The following is a 27,605-nucleotide window of genomic DNA, read 5'->3' as shown; positions in this document are numbered from 1 at the left end:
AAATGAATTAGTTTGAAATGGAAAAACATACTCTTAATATTGTTGAATCTTCAATTCAAACCCCCTGATTTTAACTGGTCATAAAATCTCGCTAAATTCCTCTTGAATTCTCATTTCAAACCCCCATTTCAACAGACAAGGCCAAGCCTAGTCAGCAGGAGTCTTCAACCCTTTGATGTCGTAACAGAGCATAACTCAGAATCCATACTCAAAAATTACACAACTGACTTAGAAAATAAACTGCCAAGGATCTTATAATAACAATCTTGTGCTGAGCCACATCCCAGAATGCATGCAGCATACAGGCAACAAGCTGGACATTCCTGGATGGTAAACTGAGACACAGAAGTCATTGCATGTTTATTTTCGTGAAGATATTTTCAACTGGAAAAAGCTCATCACCTTCAGTTCTGCAGAACATTGTCTCACCAACCAGGACAGTGGCCAACAGCCATACAGCAAGTCAAGGAGTGGAGCTTTTACAGCTGTTGTACATTCCACTCTAACACATAACAAAGCAGGGTTCCCTGACCCTCAGAAATACTACATGTTGTGGCTGCCTTAATTACAAATGGTTCATTGATTAATAGTTACTGGCCATCCCAAGACACTAATGCAATGAGCTTTCAAAAATATTGTCACAGACTTCCTTCCCCAAAATTGTAATAATCATGGTACCTTTAGATAGCTCCTGCAACAGGACATTTTTCTGGGGATTTAAGCTTATAGCAACTGGTGCTATGATACAGTAAGAGGACTCAACACTGAACAATGAAAGAGATGACTTGCTATGAAGTATGATTCAATTTGAGCCAATTATGTAATTGCATTTTTCCTATACCTATTAAAAAAAGATCAAGGAAGAAGAAAATAAAATACACATATCAACACTATCATTTCCTCTTGCCTAAAATTGTTAGGCCAGCATGTCAGAGTCAGTTACAGCAGACATCACTCTCAAACCATTTGGCCTTGGATTAGGAGGCTGTAGCTTGAGAGACTATTCCCTGTCGTTGCCATAGTTCATCTCCAACAGCTATTGCCCCAAGTATTGAGAAGTCATGGTTATTGAGAACCAAGGGTTACCAAAACAACTGAATTCAGTTCTTGCTCATATTTCATTGACTTCAACTCTAGGAACAGGGATTAAGACAATCCCAATAACTGAAGGATATAAATTCTTTTCTGACCCAAGAACATCAGCAAATTTCAAATATCAGAGCAGCTACAGCTGACTGAAAATGTCCCCAAACTTGGGCCAAGAATGATTTATAGATTCATGAGCAAATTTTCCTGGCATTGCAGTTTACAGAGCCAAAGAAGTTACTCACAAGTGACTGATATGCTCAGATCCACCACAATGGCCCATCAAACCAATTAGAACCAGCAGGATATTAACTGTTCTATGTGACAGGGACAAACAACTGTATCATTTTCACAACACAAAAACTCATTACCAAGAAACCTAGACATCAGAACCTGTTCCCTGGTAGGATACATCTAACAGTTAGTGAAAGACCCCTGTCCCTTAGCCCTTTCTTTCTCAAGTTTGTCTCCTCTTCCTCCTGTCGGCGGCTTCCCCGATCCCCACCCCCGGTGGCCTTTCCCCGCCCGGCCCGAGAACAAGCACCGGGTGGGGCCGGCCCGAGAACAAGCACCGGGTGGGGCCGGCCCGAGAATGAGCACCAGGTGGGCCAGCCCGAGAACGAGCACCGGGTGGGCTGGCACGAGGGCGAGCACCAGGTGGGTCAGCACGAGGACAAACACCGAGTGAGCCGGCCTGGAGCTCTGCCCCTGAGCCCCCGCCCCGCCCGAAGAGAAACACTCCGTCCCAAGGTCTCCGCCCCCAAGGTCAGCCATCAGGAAAGGGGGGGAATTGAGTCTGCTGTACCAGACACCAGACCTTGAGAATATGCTGATCTGGAATGGCTCTGTGTCTCATTTGAACCATCCAATGGAAATGATTCTGTATTTCGCCTCATTTGAAAGACTCTGTGTTTCACCTCATTTGAATAACTCTGTACTTTGCCTCATTTGAATAACCCTGTATAGCGCCTCATATACATTGACCAATGGGAATAGCTCTGTATAATGCCTCATTAGAATTATCCAATAGAATCCTTGCTCCTAGCTTGCGCCTTTTTTCCTATATAAGGACCCCTTTTCCCTTGGCTCGGGGCGCTTAGCCACACAGAAGCTAAGTCGCCCCAGGTACCTGCGTCTCCAATAAAGCCTCTTGTTTTTTGCATCCAGTTCGTGGCCTCGCTGATTCCTGGGTGTGTGGGTCTCCCTCTATGAAAGTATCCCTTCGGGGTCTTTCATTTGGGGGCTCGTCCGGGATTGAGACCCGCCCAGGGACCACCGACCCACGTCTGGGAGGTAAGTGTTGTGCGGATCCGCTGTTTTGTCTTGTCTGGTCTGAGTCTGTCTTGTGAATTGCGCTTGCGTTTGTAGTATACAGCTGTGTACATTTGTAGGCGGATCCGAGGAGGGACTGACGGGTCCGAACTCCCGACCGCGGCTCCAGGAGACGTCCTGGTAGCGTTTGAAGCCCTCAGGAAGAGGGATTTGTATTTTGAACTTGGGAAGCCCTCAGGAAGAGGGATTTGTATTTTGAACTTGGGAAGCCCTCAGGGTGAGAGATTTGTACTTTGAACTTAGATCTATGACTGGACATTTTCCCAGTCTCTTTGGAGAAGGCCCTCGGCTTGAGGGATTTGCAATCTTTACTGGGGACGAGGAAGGAGGGCCCCCTTCCTCGACTCTCTCTCAATTCCTTCTGTCGACTCTCTGTCGAAACCGCGCTGCGAAAGTCTGTTCTGTGTTATTCGGTCTTTGTCTTGTAGCTGTCATTTGTGCCCTCCTAAGCCTAGAAACTATGGGGCAAACTGTCACCACTCCTTTGTCCCTAACACTCTCCCACTGGAAAGATGTACAGGAATATGCTCATAACCAATCTGTTAATGTGCGTAAACGCAAATGGATTACTCTTTGTTCTTCAGAATGGCCGACCTTTGACGTAGGCTGGCCGCGAGATGGTACCTTTAACCCCCAGACTATATTCCAGATAAAAGAGAAGATTATGGATCCTGGACCACACGGGCATCCCGATCAAGTGGCTTATATCGTCACTTGGGAGGCTTTGGTTCAGGACCCCCCTCCCTGGGTACGTCCTTTCTTACATCCCAAGGGCCCCTCTCTCCTTCCCCCCTCTAACCGCTCCAACCGACCCATTCCTTCGGCCCCTACACCTCCCACTCCTTTGATTCCTCCCAACCCCCCTTCCCATTCCAACCTTTACCCTACCGTGGTGAAAGACACTAAGGCTAAAGAAAAGAAGACACCTAAGGTACTCCCTCCGGGAGAAGACCAGTTGGTTGATCTATTAACGGAGGAGCCCCCGCCATATCCGCCACTGCCGCCCCCACCAGAGGCAGAAGCGGACTCCGCCGCTGCCTTGGCGGAAGCGGCCCCTGACCCTTCACCAATGGCTTATCGACTAAGAGGTCGTAGGGAGCAGCCCGTTCCAGATTCAACCACTCTGCCCCTCCGAACTGGGCTGAACGGCCAACCTCAGTATTGGCCATTCTCAGCATCGGACCTCTATAACTGGAAAAATAATAATCCTTCTTTTTCTGCAGACCCCGTGAGGCTGACATCTCTCATAGAGTCGGTACTCACGACTCACCAACCCACCTGGGATGATTGTCAGCAGCTTTTGCAGGTCCTTTTAACCTCGGAAGAGAAACAGCGCGTGCTACTAGAAGCACGAAAAAATGTCCCAGGAGTAAACGGGCAGCCCACCCAGCTACCCAATGAAATTGATGCGGCTTGCCCTCTTGAAAGACCTGAATGGGATTTTACCACCGAAGCAGGTAGGACCCACCTGCGTCTCTATCGCCAGTTGCTGGTAGCGGGACTCCGGGGGGCAGGACGCAGACCCACTAATTTGGCCCAGGTGAAGCAGATAATACAGGGTGCGGAGGAATCACCTGCCGCTTTTCTAGAGAGATTGAAAGAAGCGTACAGGATGTATACTCCCTATAATCCGGAAGATCCAGGTCAGGCCACCAACGTTTCTATGTCCTTTATTTGGCAATCAGCCCCGGACATAAGAAACAAGCTTCAAAGGCTAGAAAATCTACAGGGATATACACTCCAAGATTTGTTGAAGGAAGCAGAACGTATTTTTAATAAGAGGGAAACACAGACAGAAAGAGAAGAACGTTGGAGGAAGGAAACTCAGGAGAGAGAGGAAAGACTAAGACAGGAAGCTGAGGAAAAAGAGGTTGCGAGAGACCGTAAGCGGAATAAAGAAATGAGCAGGTTATTGGCCACAGTAGTGACAGGCCAGAGACAGAATAGACAGAGGGATGACAGAAGGGGGCCCCACCTGGACAGGGACCAATGTGCTTACTGTAAAGAAAAAGGACATTGGGCAAGAGAATGCCCTAAGAACCCCCGGGCCAAGCTTCCACCGCCAAGGGTTTCTGACCTCCTGAACCTAGAAGATTAGAGGAGTCGGGGCCAGGAGCCCCCCCCTGAGCCCAGGATAACACTGCAAGTCGGGGGGCATCCGGTCACCTTCCTAGTCGATACAGGGGCACAACATTCCGTTCTGAATCGGTCACCCGGACCCCTGAGTCACCGGACTGCATGGGTACAGGGAGCTACAGGCGGAAAGCAGTACCATTGGACTACAAATCGGCAGCTCCAGCTCGCGACCGGTAAGGTTATGCATTCTTTCCTCCATGTGCCAGATTGCCCCTACCCCTTACTAGGACGGGACCTATTGACCAAATTAAAAGCTCAAATACACTTTGAGAGGTCAGAAGTCAAAGTCACAGGGCCAGAGGGAATTCCCCTTACCATCTTGACAATGTCCATAGAAGATGAATATAGACTCCATGAAAAGAGGACTAATTCGAACAATCAGGAAACCCTTGATCACTGGCTTGCGGAATTTCCCCAAGCCTGGGCTGAAACAGGAGGAATGGGCCTTGCCATTAACCAGGCCCCAATTATAGTAACCTTAAAAGCTGCCATCCTTCCTGCATCCGTCAGACAGTATCCAATGCCTAAAGAAGCCCGCGAAGGAATTCGGCCACATATTAAAAGGTTACTTGAACAAGGGATTCTGGTGCCCTGTAAATCTCCTTGGAATACACCCTTGCTACCCGTTAGGAAGCCGGGAACTAATGACTACCGGCCAGTGCAGGACCTAAGAGAAGTCAATAAAAGGATAGAGGACATACACCCTACTGTCCCCAACCCTTACAATTTGCTGAGTGGATTGCCACCTAACTATACCTGGTACACAGTCTTAGATCTTAAAGACGCTTTCTTCTGCCTCCGCCTGCATCCCACCAGCCAGCCTATATTTGCCTTTGAATGGCAGGACGCGGCCCTTGGAATCTCTGGGCAGCTGACTTGGACTAGGCTACCTCAAGGGTTTAAGAACAGCCCTACCCTTTTTGATGAAGCTTTACATCAGGACCTGGCAGAATTCCGGGTTAGGTACCCCGCTCTAATCCTCTTACAATATGTAGATGACATTCTCCTGGCAGCCAAAACCAAAGGGGAATGCAAGGAAGGCACTCAAGCCCTCCTCCAGACTCTTGGGAGCCTAGGGTACCGGGCATCCGCCAAGAAGGCCCAGATATGTCAGAAACAGGTGACCTATTTAGGATACAAGATAAAGGATGGACGTCGATGGCTAACGGAAGCCCGTATGTGAGCCATCTTAGACATTCCCACCCCACAAAATCCCCGCCAACTGAGAGAATTCTTGGGAACGGCAGGCTTCTGCCGCCTATGGATCCCTGGGTTTGCCGAAATGGCGGCTCCCCTCTACCCCCTCACTCGGCCAGGGGTTGCTTTTAAATGGGAAGAGCCCCAAAAGAAAGCCTTCACCGACATCAAAAAGGCTCTCCTTGAATCACCAGCCCTGGGTCTACCGGACTTAGCTAAGCCATTTGAACTTTTTATAGATGAGAAGGAGGGCTATGCTAAGGGAGTCCTCACCCAAAAACTGGGGCCTTGGAGAAGGCCCACTGCATACCTCTCCAAGAAATTGGATCCTGTGGCATCGGGATGGCCACCCTGCCTTCGAATGATTGCTGCTATAGCCCTGCTGGTAAAAGATTCTCACAAGCTAACCTTGGGGCAGCCTTTGACCATACATGCCCCTCATGCAGTAGAGGCAGTCATCAGACAGCCTCCAGACAGATGGCTTACTAATGCCCGAATGACTCATTACCAGACTATGCTGTTAGACAAAGACCGGGTCCACTTCGGGCCTTTGGTGACTCTGAACCCAGCCACCCTGCTCCCCCTCCCTGGGGAGCCCGAGGCTCATGATTGCTTACAGGTATTGGCCGAGGCCCATGGAGCGAGATCCGACCTGACTGACCAGCCTCTACCTAGCCCGGACCACATCTGGTTCACGGATGGAAGCAGCTTTTTGCATCAAGGAGAACGAAGGGCGGGCGCGGCAGTCACCACAGAGAATCAGGTCGTCTGGGCCCAGGCACTCCCCCCTGGAACTTCCGCACAGAGGGCAGAACTCATAGCACTCACGCAGGCTCTAAAATTGGCAGAAGGTAAGAGGCTCACCGTGTATACAGACAGTCGTTATGCCTTCGCCACTGCCCATATACATGGAGAAATTTACAGACGGAGGGGGCTGCTTACCTCCGAAGGGAAAGACATTAAAAATAAGGAGGAAATCCTCGCTCTCTTAAGGGCTCTTCATCTGCCCGCTGCCTTAAGTATCATACATTGCCCTGGACACCAAAAAGGGGATTCTTTCGAAGCAAGGGGCAATCGAAGGGCAGACTTGGCTGCCCGAGAGGCGGCCCTGACCACAGACACCACTAACCTCCTGGCTCTAGAGCCCACCAACGACCATCCCTTCCCCTCATGGGACTATGAACAAAGAGACATCCAAACCCTAGAGAAATTGGGAGCCGCAAAGGAACCAAACGGGGATTGGACTTATGAAGGAAAGACTGTCATCCCCTACCGGGTAACCAAGTACCTAGTGACATTTTTACATAAGATGACACATCTGAGCTCCAAGAAGATGCGGGAGCTCCTCGAACGAGAAGAGGAATTCAATTTCCTTTTGGGGAAGAACGATATTCTAAAACAGGTAACTGAGCAATGTGATGCGTGCGCCCGAGTCAACGCATCCAGACTGAAGCTTCCTCCCGGGAACCGGGTCAGAGGCTACCGGCCCGGAACACATTGGGAGATAGATTTCACTGAGATTAAACCAGGAAAATATGGATACAAGTATCTATTAATTTTTGTAGACACCTTTTCAGGATGGGTTGAAGCCTTCCCTACTAAACATGAAACAGCCAAGATCGTTACTAAGAAATTGCTTGAAGAAATCTTTCCCCGTTATGGGATGCCTCAGGTATTGGGAACAGACAATGGGCCCGCCTTCGTCTCCCAGGTAAGTCAGTCAGTGGCCACCTTGTTGGGGATTGATTGGAAATTACATTGTGCTTATAGACCCCAAAGTTCAGGACAGGTAGAAAGGATGAATAGAACAATCAAGGAGACTTTAACAAAATTGTCGCTTGCAACTGGCACTAGAGACTGGGTCCTCCTACTCCCCCTAGCACTCTACCGCGCTCGTAATACCCCTGGACCACATGGGCTCACACCCTTTGAGATCCTGTATGGAGTACCTACTCCTATCATTAACTTTCTTGATCAAGATGTCTCAGATTTTGCTAACTCCCCTTCTCTCCAAGCTCATTTACAGGCCCTCCAACTAGTACAACGGGAGGTCTGGAAACCCCTTGCTCAAGCTTATAAAGACCAGAGGGACCATCCCACCATCCCCCATTCCTACCAGATCGGGGACACTGTTTGGGTCCGGCGTCACCAGGCCAAGAACCTTGAACCCCGCTGGAAGGGACCCTACATCGTTTTGCTTACCACTCCCACCGCACTCAAGGTAGACGGCATTGCAGCTTGGATACATGCTTCACATGTAAAGCCAGCCCGACCCACCGATTCAGCCACTGCATCAGAATGGACCGCACACCGCACTCAAAATCCTTTAAAGATAAGACTCTCTCGTACACCCTCCTGTTGATTGGTTGTCTGTTTACCCCCCATGTAGCAACTAACCCCCACAGGGTTTATAATATCACCTGGAAAATAGCCAATCTAGGGACCGGGGAAATAGCCAACCTCAGCACTTATATAGGGACTCTACATGATGGGTTCCCTCCTCTCTATGTCGACCTATGTGACTTAGTAGGGTCTGATTGGGATCCCTCTGACCAGGAACCATTCCCAGGGTACGGATGCCACCACCCTGGGGGAAGGATAGGAACAAGAAGCAAGGATTTTTATGTTTGCCCCGGCCATAAACCAACTCATGGCTGCGGGGGGCCGCAGGAAGGGTACTGTGCAAGATGGGGATGTGAAACCACAGGGGAGGCTTACTGGAAACCCTCTTCCTCTTGGGATTTCATCACTCTCAAACGGAGGGAGATCCCAGGGTACGCAGGGAAAGGACCATGGAGATGTGGGCAAAGAGCCTGCGGACCTTGTTATGATAGTGCCGGAGGGGGAGGTTTTCAAGGCGCCACCCCCGGAGGAAAATGCAACCCTCTCATCCTAAGGTTCACAGATGCTGGAAAAAGAACTACTTGGGATAGTCCTAAGGTCTGGGGACTCAGGCTGCACCGAGCAGGGAAAGATCCGGTGACTTTATTCTCCCTGTACAGACAAATTACTCCCCTAAGCCAACAATCAGTCGGGCCAAACATAGTAATAGCGGACCAGAGATCCCCAACCCATTTTCAAGTCCCTAAACCCCCTACCGTTCCTAAAGCTATCACTCCTACACCAGGTGCTGTCACCTTCTCCCCCACCCCAGATGCCCTAAACATCGAGATAACCAGAGACCCTCCAGGTACCAGAGATAGATTATTACAATTAATCCAAGGAGTTTACCAAGCCTTAAATTTTTCAGACCCCAACAAGACTCAGGAATGCTGGTTATGCCTAGTTTCCCGGCCCCCATATTATGAAGGCGTGGCAATACTGGGCAACTACTCCAACCAGACCTCAGCACCTACCAGTTGCGGAGCTGCTATGCAGCACAAGCTCACAATATCTGAGGTCTCAGGAAAGGGGCTATGCATAGGCAGGATTCCTTCCTCACATCAAGAATTATGTAACCAAGTAGAGCCATTATCTCAGGACAGCCGATACCTTGTTGCCCCTTATGGAACTTATTGGGCTTGCAGTACTGGGTTGACTCCCTGTGTCTCTACCACTGTTCTCAACACCACCATTGACTTTTGTATATTGATAGAACTTTGGCCCAAAGTCACATACCACCAACCTGAATATGTTTACAGCGTACTAGAGAAATCAACCCGATATAAGAGGGAGCCAATATCCTTTACCGTGGCCCTATTATTAGGAGGAATAACAGTGGGGGGCATAGCAGCCGGCATAGGGACCGGAACCGTTGCCCTACAGGGAATTAATCATTTTAAGCTTCTACAACAAGCCATGCACACGGATATCCAGGTCCTAGAAGAGTCAGTCAGTGCACTCGAGAAATCCTTAACATCACTCTCTGAGGTGGTCCTGCAGAACAGACGAGGATTAGATTTATTATTTTTACAGGAAGGGGGGCTATGTGCTGCCCTCAAGGAAGAATGCTGCTTTTATGCAGATCATACAGGAATAGTTAGGGATAGCATGGCCAAACTTAGGGAGAGGCTAAAACAGAGGCAACAGCTATTTGAGTCTCAACAAGGATGGTTCGAGGGATGGTTCGCTAAATCCCCCTGGTTGACTACCCTTATATCCACGCTCATGGGACCTCTGGTTATTCTATTTTTGATCCTCATATTTGGTCCCTGCATTCTGAACAAACTGACTCAATTCATCAGAGAACGACTATCTGTTGTACAGGCCTTAGTCTTAACTCAACAATATCATCAGCTAAAGCAAATAGATCCAGAGTATCTAGAGACCTCTGAATGAAAGATTCCATTCAGTTACAAGAGAAATGGGGGAATGAAAGACCCCTGTCCCTTAGCCCTTTCTTTCTCAAGTTTGTCTCCTCTTCCTCCTGTCGGCGGCTTCCCCGATCCCCACCCCCGGTGGCCTTTCCCCGCCCGGCCCGAGAACAAGCACCGGGTGGGGCCGGCCCGAGAACAAGCACCGGGTGGGGCCGGCCCGAGAATGAGCACCAGGTGGGCCAGCCCGAGAACGAGCACCGGGTGGGCTGGCACGAGGGCGAGCACCAGGTGGGTCAGCACGAGGACAAACACCGAGTGAGCCGGCCTGGAGCTCTGCCCCTGAGCCCCCGCCCCGCCCGAAGAGAAACACTCCGTCCCAAGGTCTCCGCCCCCAAGGTCAGCCATCAGGAAAAGGGGGGGAATTGAGTCTGCTGTACCAGACACCAGACCTTGAGAATATGCTGATCTGGAATGGCTCTGTGTCTCATTTGAACCATCCAATGGAAATGATTCTGTATTTCGCCTCATTTGAAAGACTCTGTGTTTCACCTCATTTGAATAACTCTGTACTTTGCCTCATTTGAATAACCCTGTATAGCGCCTCATATACATTGACCAATGGGAATAGCTCTGTATAATGCCTCATTAGAATTATCCAATAGAATCCTTGCTCCTAGCTTGCGCCTTTTTCCTATATAAGGACCCCTTTTCCCTTGGCTCGGGGCGCTTAGCCACACAGAAGCTAAGTCGCCCCAGGTACCTGCGTCTCCAATAAAGCCTCTTGTTTTTTGCATCCAGTTCGTGGCCTCGCTGATTCCTGGGTGTGTGGGTCTCCCTCTACGAAAGTATCCCTTCGGGGTCTTTCATTAGCACCATATGAAAAATCTAATTGAAAAGAAAATGTCAACAAGACTTGCCTTGCTACAACAAAAAGTGTTATACTTCAAATTAAAAGTATGAATACTCAAGATTCAAGTCTGTGGTCATTGTAGGATGGACTTGCATTCTTGATTTATATAACAAAACCCTTCTAGGCACAAATATTTCAAATAAAATTTATACTCACCATATAAAGGAACTTTGAAAGGGGGTTTTGTTTTTATTGTTGTTTGTTTTCTGTATTTATTTTGTAGAGAAGGTGATTAAATCCAGAACCTCAAGCTAAGCAAGCTGAGCTACAATCCCAGCCCTAGTATTGCCTTTTAACTCAGTATCTCCTAAGAACTTAAGCATATGAAATCACACTAATAATCTATGTGACAAATTTCTAAAATTCATTACACTTCAGCTTAAAATGATTTTTAACTCAGTCTTTTCTAAAAGCATGAACATATGGAATGATACTAATAATGTATGTGAAAAGAATTTCAAAATATATTGCCTGATAGATCACACTTAAGCTTAATGAAAACTGTTATCTTCTTATACTTAAACATGAATTCATGTTAAGTCAGAATTCTTCCTCTATATAAAAAGGCCTTACAAGAAGGAGAGAAATCCACTTTGCTATGGTCCTCCATGTTCTTTGCCTGTTTCTCTGAAGTATTATGAAGTGAGATATGCAAAAACTGGTGATTTAGTAAGGGAAAATGTTGGGGTGTGTTACTAACATACATTGCTCAAACCATGTCTGTGCTTCTAGCAAGGCTTCAAGCATGTAAGAAGCCAGACTTTCTATGTTCAAATTCCAGCTGTGGTGTTTCATCAAGAGTCTGGCCACAATACCTAACAGCACCTAACAGAAGAATGATCATTTCTTTGATTTTATTGTTAAGATAATAATATATGTACACAGTATACAAAATGAAGGTGAATTATTCAGCATCCAGGAGTGTTGGTATGGATGTACTATTATCACATACTGCACCTTAGGTAAATTTATACATAAGGTATTTGTCTTGATGCCTCTGAGATCAAAGCACAGTGAGATGACAAGTCACTGCTGTCATTTTTCTACTTGGTCATCCATCACATGATGCTGAAACCAACCTTCATTTGATGCATCTCGTAAGTACACTTTCCTGGGACATGACAAAGAGGTAATTGAAGCAGACATGGTTCATAGGATAGTTGGTACCAGGTTTCAGGCAAGTTAAAAAGTCTTGCATAAAGAGAAAAATAATAATGGAGCCATTAGTCTCCATTTCTGGTATCCTAACCAAAAAGGATTTGAATGGGAGCGGGGTGTCTATCCCAAACTGTGCTGATTATCCAAAACACATGAACCATGTCTCAATTCATGCCAAATTCCCAGCTTACATATGGGAGAATATTGAAGCTAATTATGTCTTTCTTCTCTCTGATGAGAGTTTTCTAAAAGCAGAAGACTATTAACTGGGGTTTTAATAAACTCTTTGAGTAGCCGTAAAACAGGTCAGTCAACTTGGTAAAGGAGCAGCCTCCATCTGGAAGGAGTAGACTTCATTCATTTGTTCCCCCATCCATTCACTTATTCATTCACAGTAGGCATTCACACTTACCTCCCTCTACTTCCATATAAATACCCACCCGCCACATCTACCTGCTTCTAGACTCTGAGATGAGCTTCTGGAAATATAGACCCATCTACACAAGCTAATCAACAATGAACCCCTTCACTGTGAGCACATTCCTGTTAACTTCCTCTTTATGGAAGATGGTTACTTCATACTGTGTAAATTAAGGAATCAGTACTACTTCCCACATAGTATAGTGCTAAAAGAAAATAAACATTGGGAAAACTGAGTGCCATTTTCAGCTTAGGAAAAAAAAATAAAACCTTCAAAGAGAATACAAAGAAATGCCAGGATTATAGTGAAATCAATATACCTACAAACTCTTTGCTAGAGTTACAAAATCACCTCTGGTCTTTCTCGAGTTGATAAAGAAATGCCATAAAGCTCATTGTATTTGCTAGAAATAATCACATATTTAAAGCTTTGTGTGGGGCCTGGCAAAGAGTAGAATAAGCTAAACTAAATCTCATTCATTCTCATTATCCTGCTCCTGGCAAAACCCACTGGAAGGTCATGGGTGTTTAGGACTCAGAAGCAGGCTATTGGCTCCCACTTCTCCTCTGTTGATTCAGCTGCCACAGGACATGACGTTCTTCCCTCTCAACACCCACTTGTTACCCTGAGGCATTACTATCTGAAGTACTGTTACAGTCCAAGGATATTAGACTACCTACACTGGACATGCACTGAGAAAGAGGATTGTGTGAGAGCCTAAAGATTTCTGGGTATACTGGAGAACAACTGCTATGGATTAGACACATTTTTCTCCAGGGGTCCAGATAGAACATCTTAGTCCTCAAGGTTGCAGTATTAGGAGGTGCTACACGCATTTAAGAATGACATTTCAGTAGAAGGCTCTTAGGTGAAGCCAAAGTGGATTGTATTTGTTCTCTCTGGATTGTATGATCTTGAACTCAAATATGAAAAATGTAAGTGAAAACAGATGTCTCTTTAGTTCCTAAATAACTTGTGTCAGGGAAACAAAACTAACACAGAAATCTCATGATTAGGCCCAAAGTAAAATTTGTCTTAGACCTTCTCCTAATCAATTTATTCTGCCCCCTCAAACATAACCTCCCTATGTTCCTAACTCCCCCTACCAAAGGAGCCCATGGGGTTTCTCTGCTCCTCTCATTAAATGAATAAATTTAGGTCCATCCTCAGAGCAGCAGTTTAAGCCAGCCTGTGAAAATACAATTAAATGTGCTCACTAACTTTCAAGTTGCATTTCATTCTAATAGGGGTAGGCATTACAAGAAGACACACAAAAAGCAGACAGGACTTCCTGGGCCTGGGAATCACACCACAATATCAGAAACTTTCTCCGTGCAGGACACAGAGAGCCCTGTACATCCCTGTCCTATCCCTGGGACTTGTAAGTCTTCCTCTCCAAAATGTGTAGCACCATCTGTTAAGAGGGGATTTCTCACTTAGTTCTCACTCCTATAATAAAATCAGGTATGATTTTTATCTCCTAAAAGGCAACTTAGCTATAGAAACACATGTGCAATCATCAGCAACTGAAGGAGATATGGTTTGTTCCCTACTCAACAGTTCGTGAGGCTTTATTTTTATTTTTTTGTATATCATTGAAATGTGAGCACAGAAATCAGAAAACTGGAAAGAAAAAAAGCCATTATATTTGAATCCCATGGACGCTAGAAAGTAAGAGGAGACTTTAAAGTTTATGTGCATAAGTATTACCAAAAGGCATTTGTTAAAGTGGAAGATCCCTGGGTCCCACTACAGGATTCCAACACCGTGAGTCTAGAGAACAGAGCCTTGGAATCTGCATTTTCATTTCACATGGTTCCCCAACCATGCTTGTAAAGCTAGCCATTTCTGGACTACCCTTGAGAAATGTCAAGACAATATGGGCAAACCATGTAACAAAGTCTGGAGCATTACTTGTTCTCACCTTAGATATGGCCTACTACTAAATGAAAATCAAAGATAGACGTCCTGCTATGAGAACAAGCCAGGGGTTGTTTTGTGTAGAAGAGAGAAATGGGAGGAAGGTCATTAGACACTGACTGTCTAATTCATGCTCTTCTAATGATCCTTTAACCAGTGATAAAAATCCTTGAGCCGTAATTATCCCTCATTCTATACTGTCAACAGTTCAAAAAAGATTATGCAAAATTACCTAAAATAATTATCCATGAACCAGAGATTTTCAAAATAAAAACATAAAAAATATTACCATTTCATTTTTCAACTCCCAGATATAGAAAGAAAAAAGCAGGAGGTGCTATTTGTTTTTTCTTTAGAGCTAAATGGGCCCAAGGGGCATTTCCAGGTGGCTGAATCCACTAACTTCAGTGCAATATGGAAGAACTGAGTTGTACTTTGTGAGTCTGCCCATCGCCCTCTGCAGGTGGTTGAAGGCACTTGGAACAGCTTCTCCCATTAGGTGGGATGGTACTCCTGGGCATAGGACAAAGCTCCGTTGTCTAAGAGCATTATTAACAAAAGCTTTGTTCTTCCAGACCAAGAGAGGAACCGTAGATCTACACAAAATCATTTGGTCTTAAAGTGACTAAGGATGACAAGAATGAGATATTATTTTAGGCTCTCCATCAGCACCAGTCACTCAGTCTCCTCTCCTGGCTTCAGAAAACAATGATTCAATACGGCTATTTTCTGGCAGGCTGTAGCCTTAGGAAAATACTGGTCCACATACTTGGAACAAGGGCTCTTCCTGCATTAAGATAAATGGAAGCTATTCAAATCCCACTTAGCTGCCTCCCTTTTACTCTTAAGCATAAGAACACAGCTGTTTGTACTTATATAATGAAAAGAAAATTGAAACTCTGAATGGACAAGAAATCAAAGAACTTTTTATTTATTTCATCCCAGGTGCTTGACGTGTGCTTTATGGCTTGAGTCGTACGGCAACCTCAAAGAGGTTAGTTTTATTATCTTCATTTTGACTAAGAATAAGAAAGTCTGTGTAAGTTTCCCTAAGGACAAAGTGGATAAGGCACACAGCTGGGAGTTCGATTGGAAATGAAGTACAGAGCACTCCAATTGTTCCTGTTAAAATTTAAGTGGACATGTCACATTTCTGCTAACATTGCCTTAGAGGAACAGATGGATGTGAGTCTATTTAACACCCTGATTTGCATCACTGGATAAATTCCCATGGCAATATCTAAAGTGCCACAAGATAGGTTATGTTGACTACATGGGATTTTACAGTGGGTATTGGCCATACTTTATTATACCAATCACCTAACAGTGCTTCTGAATACACTTCTGCGAACACATAATACACTGTGCTTTATATGCATATATCATGTAGTTATCTCCTAGTGATAAGTCCTAAAGTAAGAACTGTTGATCGAAGAATCTATATATTTTACATGACTGTGTTTATCAGAAAGGCTGTACCTGGAAGCTGCAAAAAAAAGCATGCCGAATTCTCAGACTCAGATACACAGCAAATTTGGCCAACCATTTACATTCCTGGAAATATGATTGGGGTGGTGGTGATAGCCTTTAGCATTGTTACCTTTATTTTTACTTCTTTGATTATTAAAAAGGTTGGGCATCTTTTCCTATGCATTGGTTAGTCACAATTCTTCTCTCAATTCATTATCCCTGTTCTTTTTGTTCCCTTTCTATGGGAGTCAAAAGCCAACATTCTTTACACATACTTTCTCCAGCTCCTCACTGTGTTCTCAATGTCTGGGTTCTCAGAGTTCATGTGCTGGACTAGTAGAGACTTTGATCAACAGCCAAAAAGACTTTGGTAACATATTGCCAGGATGATTAGTCATGTCCCATAAAATGCATTCCAAGAGGAAAAACTGGTTAAGTCTAAAGAGCACAGAGCCATAAACTCCTCCTTGCTTGTTGGCTTCAGAACTAGGTCATCCCCCGCCTTTATCAACTGTTGTTTATCTTACAAGAAACAATGACCCATTCAAACTTAATCTTCTTTTTCAGCACAGAGAAGTCTGGATAGGAAAAGGGGCCAACGGGAGTTCAGACAAATGTCCCTAGAAAGGGGGAGCTGAAGAAGGACAGGGCACAAACACACAAAGATACACCCACACCATATGTACACACACACCTGTACCCCAGACAGAGGTAGACAAGGAACTTACCTGAGATGTCCTTACTCACAGGAAGATGAAGGCAGCATGCATTAAGCAAACTGTCTAAGATCAGCGGCCTGAGAGTAAGCCCTGACTCCCTGGTTTTACCAGAAGAAACTGGCCAGAGGTAAAGTGGAGCCCAAGTTGAGCCTCCAGAGCTTAAGACATTAATTCTACCTCCCAAAGTGTACAGGTATATAATAAAAGGTGTTCGGTTTAGAATCCCTTTACCCTAGGCCCTGGAATTTGCACAGAGGTTGCCAAGCCATGTGGTTGGCAAACGTCTTCATCTCTAAGGTGTGGCATGGTTCTGCAGCTGTGGAAAGAAAGCTTCAGAGATAATGTAAGGTTGCCCCTTCCATCCTCTACTCAAAATCAATGACCAAATACACACAGCAAAATGGAGCAGAACCCATCATTTTCCTTAGAAATATCACTTTCATAATCAATTTTGTTTCTTCTATCTAGTCTGTTAAGGTTCAACCAAATTCAAGCTCTGGGTAAAGGAAAACTGAGCCTGGTTATTCAGTGGGTCGAGATTATCTCATGCCTTTACTCATAGACCTAAATGTGGCCAAATCTCTGACAGAAGAACTAGACAACACTCTGCTATACCATCTCACCTACAATTTTAAATAAAATCTGTAAATGAGTGGCCCCAATATTCACACAACTAAAGAGACCCAAAATAAGTAACAAGTTAGCACTCCAATGGCATTATTTCTCCCTCTAGACCCCAACATGCGTCTCTTGCCAAACCTACACAAAACTATATTCCACACACCAATGATGTTTGATAAAGCCTTGAAAATCAAACGTCCTCAATCTTTTCTGAATTTGAATGCATTTTCTTCTGAACTCTTTAGATAATCTACCTGAGTCAGCAAAATAGAACACACCAAGTCTTCAAGAACAACTAGAAGGTATATTTAGGAAAATGGGATCAGTAGTGGTGATCAGTCTATGCCAGATGATGCTCATGTGTTATGTGCATGGCTTTAATCTCACAGTTCCTTCCTATGGTGGGTCTTTTTATCTGCACCTTAAGAACAAGGGAGCAGAAATGGCAGCTCACTCCTGGGCTCAGCTGATTCATCTGCAGAGCTTTACTGACTTTCACAGAGATGCTGGCAGTTCTGGAAAACGTCAATGGAAAAGCCTTTCTTGAATGTTAACCTGTCACGGAGATTAACTGGCTACCTGATAGCCTGACTCCCATAGCTCCTTCCTTGGCAAGGAAGATAGAGAGATATCTCCTGCTGGTGCCTCTCTATGGAAATAGGATGCTTCCCTACAAAAGAAAACCTCTTTCCAAATGCAATGCTTATATCAGGGAAGTTCTGTAGATTCCCAGCCATCTTCTCACAGAAGTTTTATGCCTCTGAATCAAGGGTAAACTTTTCAAGTAAGTTTTAACAAACCTGTTGGCCATTATTGACTCTAAAGATAAACATCAAGAGCCAGGTGGGGAAGTTAAACAGTTGGTCAGGAGCATAGATGACACTTGAATCTTCAGTAGAGATACACTGGTCCTTGTTGAATATTTCTTTCTTCTCCTCTGATACTTTTATAACATCATTCATGCTTCAGGGAGTGTTACATAAAGACTGTGTTATGGGCAGTTAGTTATCTCTTGAAACATCCAGTCAGTTTTTATTGGCAAGTTTGATTCATTATTCCTTTCCTCTAAAAACAATGAAATAGAAAGAAACACCTGATCCTAAGTATGACAATAAGATTTCCTTATAATACACCTTATACAAGATACATTAGGGGGAAATCCCTACTTTCATAGATTAGTTAAAATCTGGCTCAAAGTTAAGTATTTGTTATAAGGAACTCAATGCATACATGATAGATAATTCACATCCATCAGGATGGAGATAACAATAACATGCGTTTTCAGAAAACTTGGAAGTTTTCAAAATGTCCTCATGTGTTATTTTTAATGACTTTCAAAGTTCCAAGAAAAACCAGGCAGGGACTTTTTGAATATACATATGAAGTTTTATAATCTGCTATGGATCTAGAGAGATAGCTCAGTGAGCAAAAGTAATTTATGCCAAGTCTGACAACCTGAACTCAATCCCCAAGACCTACACAATGGAAGGAAAGAACCTTCTCCCACAAGTGTCCTCTGACCTCCACATGCACATGCCTCTCCACCAGAAATAAATAAATTACTGATTTTTATTAAATCTGCTGTAGCCACAGGTTAGCTCTCTGAATGTGGGAAGCTTGCTGAAGAAATCTGAGCTACAACTTTTACAACTGTAATGCATAGATGATAATATTATTCCTGCCATGCAGAACAGATGAGAAACTTATGATAATGTATGCCATGGGCAGAGCAAGTAGCTAGCATGTGTCGGGTATTTAGAGATGGAAATGACCGCTATTATAAGAAGTGAGTGACACCATTTCTCCTTCCTACAGCTGCAGTAACTGAGGCTGAAGAGATTAAGTGATTTGCCCAGTCACTACACTACACCTGAAATATTGTCTCCACTCTCCCACGGGAAAGAGTCCCCTGTAATAAGTGCAAAGGTAGAGTGTAAGAAGAACATTTATTGCAGATTGGGGGTTAATTTCTGAATCTTGAAAAAAGTCGTTCATGCCTTCATCAGCAAGACTGCTAAATTAAAACTCTGCTTCTAAAATATTGTTTTCAATAGGAAGATAATTTAATGAGGAAGAAACTCTCTTCTGACTGGGGACAGATACCTTCTAAGGATGTCATGTGTCTTACCTCCCATGTTATCACTCAAACCTTTTGTGACCTGCTTTCAAATTCTTGCTAGTACTGACATATCTGAAGAGTCAGAAATGACATCTACCCTTCAACTGATGTGAGTATCATTTCTAAACAAACAGGTCCTGAAAAACATCTCTGAAGGAGACCCATCTTGACAGGGAGACAATGTTAAAACTCACTGATCATGATATCTATATTTAAATATAATTAAATGTATTTTCCCTTAAAATAAGCTAAGATTCTGAGGGAGGGGCAATTTGACATCCTAGCTGACAGCTCTTAGACCCTTCTCTTCAGTGAGTGAGGACTTACACTGAATTTCGAGACCAGCTAAACTACCATCATGCCAGGATCAGTCACTTTAAATGCTCCTACACAGATGCCTGGAGGAAGCTACATGACAACCACAGCTGTTTGCTGCTAAAGTAGAGCTCTGCTTCCTAAGTTGTGCAATGCCCAAATCACAATTATCTCAAACATACTGACCTGAACTTATCACCTTCACGTGTCTCAGTGAAAGCTAAAGGATCATGCAATTGTTTCCACACATGCCAGAAAAGTAGGGCTTCCCCTTGTGACCAGGCAGAAGACGTCTGTGACTGGTTCGAAGGAGACAATGCCATGATGGGTATGAGCACAGTCCTTCATTTAAATGACGGTCTTCTGTGAGTGATACTAAACACTCCTTTCCTAGCTACAAATGTAGGTTCACTATGAACATACTGGGAGACACCCTATGCTAAATACCATCCTCCCCTAGATACTATAACACTGGGATTAATTTAAAAAAAAAAAAAAAACTCCTCTCAGGTCAGCTTTTACTGCCTCCTTTGATTGTCACCATCAGTAGAGTTAGATGTAACATGAAGAAGGATGCGACAATGGCTGTGCTGATGACACTGGCAATAACAGCCATGGTGCCAGCAGTGGCAACTATAGCAACACAGGTAAGAGGCAACAGTGTCAGAGAGGCAGAAACAAAGGTGATATCTAGGAGGCAGCCTCAAACCAACAGGACCACTGCAAGGGAAGCAGTGGCGATAGGGGAAATGGTGAATGGAGGCAGCTGGAGAGTTCCAGGGAATGCCCAGGGCATAAATAACAAGAAACAGGGGAGGCTCACTAGGCCCGAAAGTTGTAATTGTATCTGCTGTCAAAGTCTAGGAATTCCAGCTTCCTAGACCAGTGTAAGAGCTGCAGTGCTTATCACAATAGAGCTTAGAATTCAGCACCTGAAGCCTGCACCAGAGTAGTAACACTAGAGAAGCAGAGAGCTATCAGCCACTGCCAGAAACAATGCCAGAAAACAATGGTGAAGAGACTGATAGGTACTGGCACCAGAAGACAAACTCTTCATCTACCCATAATTCCCACTTGAATCTACCTAAAGATCCACAACTGACCAGTATCACACACCCAGATGTTAGAGGAGGTCACAGTTTAAGTGTCATATTGAATCAGCAGTCTATTACCCCAAAGCAGTGATTTAAACATTTGAGGACTTCGGCTTTCCTCTGGCATAGAACAAGCAGAATATTTTCATGTGCATTTTTCCAGTTCAAAAGCAAATATGAATTCTGTAACATGGGACAGTCTCTTTAGAACTTTAAAAATATTACATTTAATATTCATACACACACATCAGTACATAGGTTAATATTTGGAGTATAGGTAACATATTTTATTCTGGAAACATTCAGTGAGCAAAGCAACATTCATTAAACAGCATCTGTAAATACAATGATTCTTGTGAAACTAGAGAAGAAATTCCAAAGACGTGTTTCTTGACCTAAGAAAGCTTAATATCTAGTCAGAGTGACAAGTCACTCAATGAACAATGGAAGGGCACATCATCATGGTATAGAGATAATCTCAGTTCAGAAAGAGGAACACATATGAGCCAAGTAGGTTAGGATTTCTGAAAGGGAATTGAAGAAGGAAGCGTATTGAAAAATCAAAGAGAATAGGGGCATGCTAGCTATGCCGAATGTTAGCCAACCATTTCCTTTAGCTTTCCACATGATTCTGGGGACTACTAAGTTTTCTAACAGCAATATGCAAGATCATAGAAGCAAAAAATGGCTTCAAGGAGACTAAAAAAGTTCTGTAGAGATTCCTTGAAGCCATTTTTTTGCTTCAATGATCTTGCATATTGATTTCATATAATCATATCCTACTTTTCTAGATCTTTTAGAGGTTTGGAAATGGTTTGTTGTTTCTTTTGTTTGTTTGGTTTGGTTTGATTTGGTTTTTAGTCTTTTTAGGTATGTGTTTTTAGCAAGGCATATGAAAGGCAGCATTTGATAGGCGGTTTCTGCTGTGTTTGCCCTTGAGACCTTGTCTCATCCCTGGCAAAGACCCTGTATTGTCCCTCAGGAAGTTCATTGTCTCTACAGAAGATGATCAGGTCATACAACAGCCTCCTCCACACAGAAAGAATGGAGCTAAACTACTGGACACTTATCAATAAGTTCCAAGCCTAAAATATAATCATTCTTGCTATCTTTCCCAACAGGTTTGCATCCTCCTTTTCAAATTTGTTTGAAATTGAAGTTGATGAAGTGACTGTTACTCGAAAATTAAAATTCATCTTGTAAAAAAAGGGGGGGCTAATGTTTTTAAACAAGAAGCCATATTTCCAACAGCAAAAGAGTTTCTACTTAACTTTATTTTTTGCCAATTATTGTGTGAAGAACAGGCTACTTATGCTTGAGCTCCCTCCATCCTGCCATACCCGTACAGTGCTCCACACACTTGCCTGTTGAAGACATACAATGCCAAATTCCACTGTAAATAGAATGATAGAAGTTTTATATTACACTAAAGTGTGCTTGACTGATCCTTCCAGAAAGGATTTCTTGGAAAAGGACTAATGCTAACTGGAAGAAGAAGAAAAGGAAAGGGTACACTGGAAGGTGCTGCAGAAAGGAGAGGGTAGGGCAGGGAAGAACAACTCAATAGGAGAAAGACCATCAATGGTTTCACAGTGTTTTAGAGGCCAATTATGGCCAGGACCACTTGTTTGTTTGTTTTGTTTGTGTTTGGTTTTGGTTTGGTTTGGTTTGGTTTGGTTTGGTTTGAGACAGGGTTTACAGCCCTATCTGTCCTGTAATTAGCTGTAATTAACTGTAGACCTGTAATTAGCTCTGTAGACCAGGCTGGCCTCAAACTCACAGAGATCTGCCTGCCTTTGCCTTCAGAGCACTAGAAAGGCGTGTGACACCATGGCCCAGCCAGGACCGTTCTTAGAGCATTGCAAAGTGAGAGCTCCAGCAGCCACTGTGGCACTTTACCTGCTTCCTTCTGACCAGAGAAGCTTTATGAAACATATATTTCATCCATATCACTTTGAATTTTAAGAAAGTAACAATGGGTGATTCTTTTATCCAGCTGGTTATATTTCTCTCTGCTCACTTTTGTGTTCTGGGTGATGAATGAAGAACTCTCAGCTACAAAAAGCCCCTCAATGTGAACCACTGAGCTCAGCACTGTAACACAGTCATGGGTGTCTGCACATTGCAAGCCAGTGTCATATTTGTCAGGTACTTTTCATCATGCCTTTGATTCAGCAGGCAGATATTCAAGGCTTGGTACTGATGTGTATGCCCTGGAGCCAACTTCAAAGCCAGACCTCAGATTTATGGAAATAAAGTAAGCATGGTACTTCAATTACAGATACCTCCTTTAAATTTCAGTGAACACTCAAAAATATGCCTCGTGTAAGTTCTGCTATTGATTTTTTGACCCATAGAGTCTTCTGATCTGGCCCTTGGCAATTTTGTCAAGGTGGCATTTTAATGTGGTCTGCATTCATACATAGAGCATATGAATGGACTTCCACCATCATCTAATATATGTATCTGTCTGTTAACTGGCAGGCTTTTGGGGAGATTAAATAGCGCCCTGCTTATCTCTAGCCCAGCTGGAAAGTTCACAGTGCCTGCTCGACTTACAACCTCGTCACTGAGATTTCAAAGTATAATTGCTAGCTTGTAGCTTCGTCATCCATGATGCAGTCTGAGGCCCTGAAAGCATTTGCTGAAAGTGGAGTCAAAAAGATAAGTAACGGCAGTGAGCATGGCTGGGTGTGTGTTCCTGCAGAGTATATAGGATGTGAAGTGCCTAGCCTAAAAGAACCAGAACATGTGTTTACATACACTTATATGTGTGCATATATGCTTATATATATATATACAAACATTAGCTCATAAACACACATGTGTACATACTCATATATGTATACATATGTGGGCAAACACACATGTTCCTATCATAGGTGAAGATAAAGAAGAAATGTTAATGAAATCCCAAAGGGGATAAACAATTAAGGAAATAACACATGAGTGTGACCAAGGCTTAGAATTTTGGAAGAGATTGTTCGATGAATGCTTCCTCTACACAATAAGCAGCTATTAGAAGCATCACTCATCAGAAACAAGGAGTAGTGTGGCTATCTGCAAAACGAAACCATGAAAACCATATCCAGAGTATGAAAGAGAATATGCCAGTGCCACCACTAAAAAGACAGACAGATGAAACAAGTTTGTTCGTAATTTGAACTAATTAAAAAAAAACAAGCAATTACAGAAAAATTAAACCACTAGGCACCTTTATTCTAATTATTATGTCATTTTATATTGACATGTATATATTGTGATGACTTATTAAATCTATATTTTGCCTATATAAAATTTATTATATATAATGTAAAAAAAGACAGACAGATTAGGTTTCAGAGAAAGAAAGGACAAAAAGGAAAAAAAGCTGAGTACAAAACTTTAAGCTAAATAAGACTATGGGAAGAAAGGGGGCTTAATAAAAATGTGAAATAACACATTTCATCTTAACTTTCATCCTAAATGAATAAGATGACATTTTGAAATGTAGACACTAAGACATGGAGTCACCACCATTCAGTGGGGGAAACAGGACCCTAATGCGTCATCTTGTGTCACCAAGTAAAACCTCCAGTGCCAGGTATGTGTTATATCTTGAGTTGTTGACCAAAGTGATAGTGGTCTATAGATCCTGCCCCCAAAACATCACAGGCAATTATCAAGGCTATTGGTTATGCTCCACACACTGAGGTCTGTACTACTGGTGAGGGCACCATTTATTTATGTTCTTGATCATGGAGAATGGAGCTGGGACCCAGATGGAACCTTTACCCCTACTTCTAGCATTTCTGATGCTAGAAGGTACTTTCCATGCTATTGTAGAAAAGAAATCATCACTATTACCCAGCCACAAACCCTAGTACCTGTAACATGTAAAATACACTGGTGCAACAGTTGTACAAGTAGTATGAGAGTAACCAGCCACTTTTTTATAAGATTTAAGGGACATGAGATGGAACTTGTACCTGACATTACTAACGTGGCCAAGAACCTGAGACTAGACAGGCTATTGGCCCTATTATTCTACTAAAGGAACATAGGCGGGGAAGTGGCTTCTAGTGACATATTGTTGTAACCATGGATCAATGCATTGTTTGGCCCTCACTAGGGAAGCTTCTCCTTTCAACAGATGGAAATTAAATAGAGACCCACTACTAGACAATGTGCAGAGATGGGAGACTTTGGAGTACTCAGCCCTGATGGGATGTCATTATCACACCCCTCCCATCAAGGTTCAGGGACTGATGTGGAGGAGGAGGAAGGATTACAAAAGCCAAAGGTGGTGGATGACTTCAAGGAAACAGCCGTTTCCGAACACAATGTGACTGATACACATATGAACTCATAGAGACTGTGACAGTGTACATAAAGCCTGGAAAAGCTCAAACCAGACCAAATCCCAGGGAGAAGGGGAAGTGGGAACAAAACCCCATCGCTCACCAATAAGCTATTTGCAGCTGATAGCTTCAGGGAGGAGAAAAATCATTTTTCTTCAGTGGAGTAACACTAGGTATATCAACCATGTGCCAGGGTAGGCTCCAGGCTCAAGAATTTTGTTTTGTTATGATGGTTTTTGTCATATGTGTTTTGGTTTGTTGTTGTTGTTGTTGTTGTTGTTGTTTTGATTTAGAGAGAGAGAACATGGGGAAGGTTTAAGAGCAGTTGGGGTATGAGGAAGAATATAATGGAAATATATGAAAAAATTAACAAAAAGATTAGAAAATAATAATAAATTTTGCTCTAGATAAGTCACAAGTCCAGTGAGACACAATACGGCTTACTATTTTTCTGATTATAAAAATAGATGATGTCATCCTTGTTCCAGCTGTGTTTAGGCTGCACTGTCGAGAAGGCTGACTCTTAGGAAACACAATTTCAGAGCAAACTCCCTGATTCTGTGGCTCTTACAACCTTTCCTCCTCCTTTTCTGCAATGTTCCCTGAGCCTTGGGTGCAGGACTCAGTGTTGTAGACGCATCAGTCTACATCAGGACTGGGCTCCACAGCTCTGCACTTGCAACAGTTGTGGTTTTCTGTAATGGTCTCTTGTCTGTTGTGAAGAGACGTTTCCTTGATGGGGGGTGAGGACTACACTTACAAGCCTTTAGAATGTAGTTACAGATTACGTGGCAGTTGTGCTAACAGACGTGCTGTTGTGGAAGTGGGAGAGCTCAGGAGGCCTCAACTGTAGACAAAGAAATACTGGCAACTAGAGAATACTGAGAGCCAGAGAAAGTGTCTTCCCCGGGAATATCACACCATTTTGGTACCCAATACCAAATGGATGGTCAGCACTGAAAACATATACATACAAGTAGCATAGTAACATTAAATATCCTGAGCAGGCTGGGTTTATGTGTTTAGGAATATGTACACACACACACAAGCATGCACACACAACAATTAAAGAAAACATGAAGGCCATGGAGAGGTAACATGGAAGGTTTTGGAGGGAGGAAATGATGTGATTATATATTTTGAAATTGGTGTAATCTCAAAAATACAGTTATTTTAAAATATATATGGTCATTTGGTGATTTTAAATTAAAAGAAAAAGATCAAGGAAAGAAAAGAAATATCCACAGTCTCATTCACAAAAACTAAGCCATCTTTGAAAACCACACTTTTAGAAATTTACATTAATTCCTAATTTTAACATTAAAATGAAAGTTCTGTATCTTTTTACATAACATTCATTACTTCTTGTTTCTAATTACTTTGTAATCACCTTCTTGGAATATTACCATTGAAGGGCAAATTTCATATCTGGTTTAAAAAAAAAAAAAACTTGTCTCTCAACACTCCTTAGGCTACATGTTTTTGAAGTCCTCTGCTAGACTGGGGACAAACACAATGTCAAATACATCATTAACTTGAATCCACTCTATACTATGTAATACAAAGTCACCTTCTGAATGTGCACAGATGTTCTTTTACTTTTTGGAGCTACAAGTCCTTTTGAGAATCACATAAAATGTATGAACATATTCCTGTTAAAATACCCGTAAATGGAAAAATAGACTGCTGGAGCCCATCATGGAACAACTCGGACTTACTGCTTAGTGCTCGACCTCGGAAAGTTCTTATTTCTGCAAGCCCTGGAGCTCCTGGAGAGCCCATCCTTCACTGCCATGATGTAGCTCCCTGTCCTATAGAAAATGTTTGCTTATTTTCTTTATCCATACTTGGTTTCTGGATGCCCAGGAGTAATCAGGACCTTCACCAACTCTGTCCATTTGACATCTGCTATCTGCTCCAGAACACAAATGTCTTTCAATATAGTTTACCAAATACATCTCCCACCTTATGTCATAGATTAGAAATGCTTTAAAGGCATAAACTGTCTAACTCAAGTGTGCCCAGTATATTCATCATATTTATCAAAAAATATCTGCTAAAATGTACTGAAAGAATTCTAAAAAAAAAAAAGAAACTTGTTTAGAATTTTGTTCTAAACAAAAAGAACAGTGTCTCTTTAACTAAATAAAAGGAGGTCAGCATTGCTTAAGTTGATTATAATTCCACAAATTGTCTACACACAGATACACACTTGTCATGATTTAGCTTAAATAAAACATTTACACAGTTGATTCATGTTCACAGTGCTTTATTTATTCCATAAAGTTGCTGAGAATTCTAAATTAGCCACCACTGATCTGCTATGGAACAATCTTTTTGTACACTATGAATATATGTTGTTCTCATTGGTTTAAGAAAGGGCTAACTGGCCGGGAGGTGGTGGTGTATGCCTTTGATCCCAGCACTTGGGAGGCAGAGGCAGATAGATCTCTGTGAGTTCAAGACCAGACTGGTCTACAAGAGTTAGTTCCCACACAGCCTCCGAAGCCA

At 43.2% G+C, this 27,605-nt stretch overlaps 3 protein-coding genes across 4 annotated transcripts; all 3 read left to right on the top strand.

Annotated features, from left to right (window-relative positions):
• The first annotated feature begins 2,385 nt into the window (after nt 1-2,385).
• On the top strand, nt 2,386-4,909 carry LOC113834149 (bromodomain-containing protein 4-like). Its single transcript, XM_027401497.2, has one exon. It carries the CDS (start codon nt 2,666-2,668, stop codon nt 4,514-4,516), a length of 1,851 nt encoding a protein of 616 aa, XP_027257298.1. The 5' UTR covers nt 2,386-2,665; the 3' UTR covers nt 4,517-4,909.
• Nucleotides 4,910-5,802: 893 nt separating this feature from the next.
• LOC113834150 lies at nt 5,803-7,906 on the top strand. Of its 2 annotated transcripts, XM_027401499.2 has the most exons (3): nt 5,803-7,153; nt 7,317-7,462; nt 7,767-7,906. In XM_027401499.2, exons 1-3 carry the CDS (start codon nt 5,837-5,839, stop codon nt 7,828-7,830), a joined length of 1,527 nt encoding a protein of 508 aa, XP_027257300.1. In that variant the 5' UTR covers nt 5,803-5,836; the 3' UTR covers nt 7,831-7,906. The 2 variants fall into 2 exon arrangements, with proteins under 2 accessions (XP_027257300.1, XP_035296454.1); XM_035440563.1 differs by lacking the exon at nt 7,317-7,462.
• Nucleotides 7,907-10,062, top strand: LOC113834148 (MLV-related proviral Env polyprotein-like). The gene has a single exon (XM_027401496.2). The coding sequence runs from the start codon at nt 8,050-8,052 to the stop codon at nt 10,027-10,029; it is 1,980 nt and encodes a 659-aa protein (XP_027257297.1). The 5' UTR covers nt 7,907-8,049; the 3' UTR covers nt 10,030-10,062.
• The last annotated feature ends 17,543 nt before the right edge of the window (nt 10,063-27,605 follow it).

Source organism: Cricetulus griseus, chromosome 2 (genome assembly GCF_003668045.3).
Source record: "Cricetulus griseus strain 17A/GY chromosome 2, alternate assembly CriGri-PICRH-1.0, whole genome shotgun sequence".
Lineage (NCBI taxonomy): Eukaryota > Metazoa > Chordata > Mammalia > Rodentia > Cricetidae > Cricetulus > Cricetulus griseus.
The sequence above is the reverse complement of the archived record's forward strand: the minus strand, read 5'-3'. Positions and strand labels throughout refer to the sequence as shown.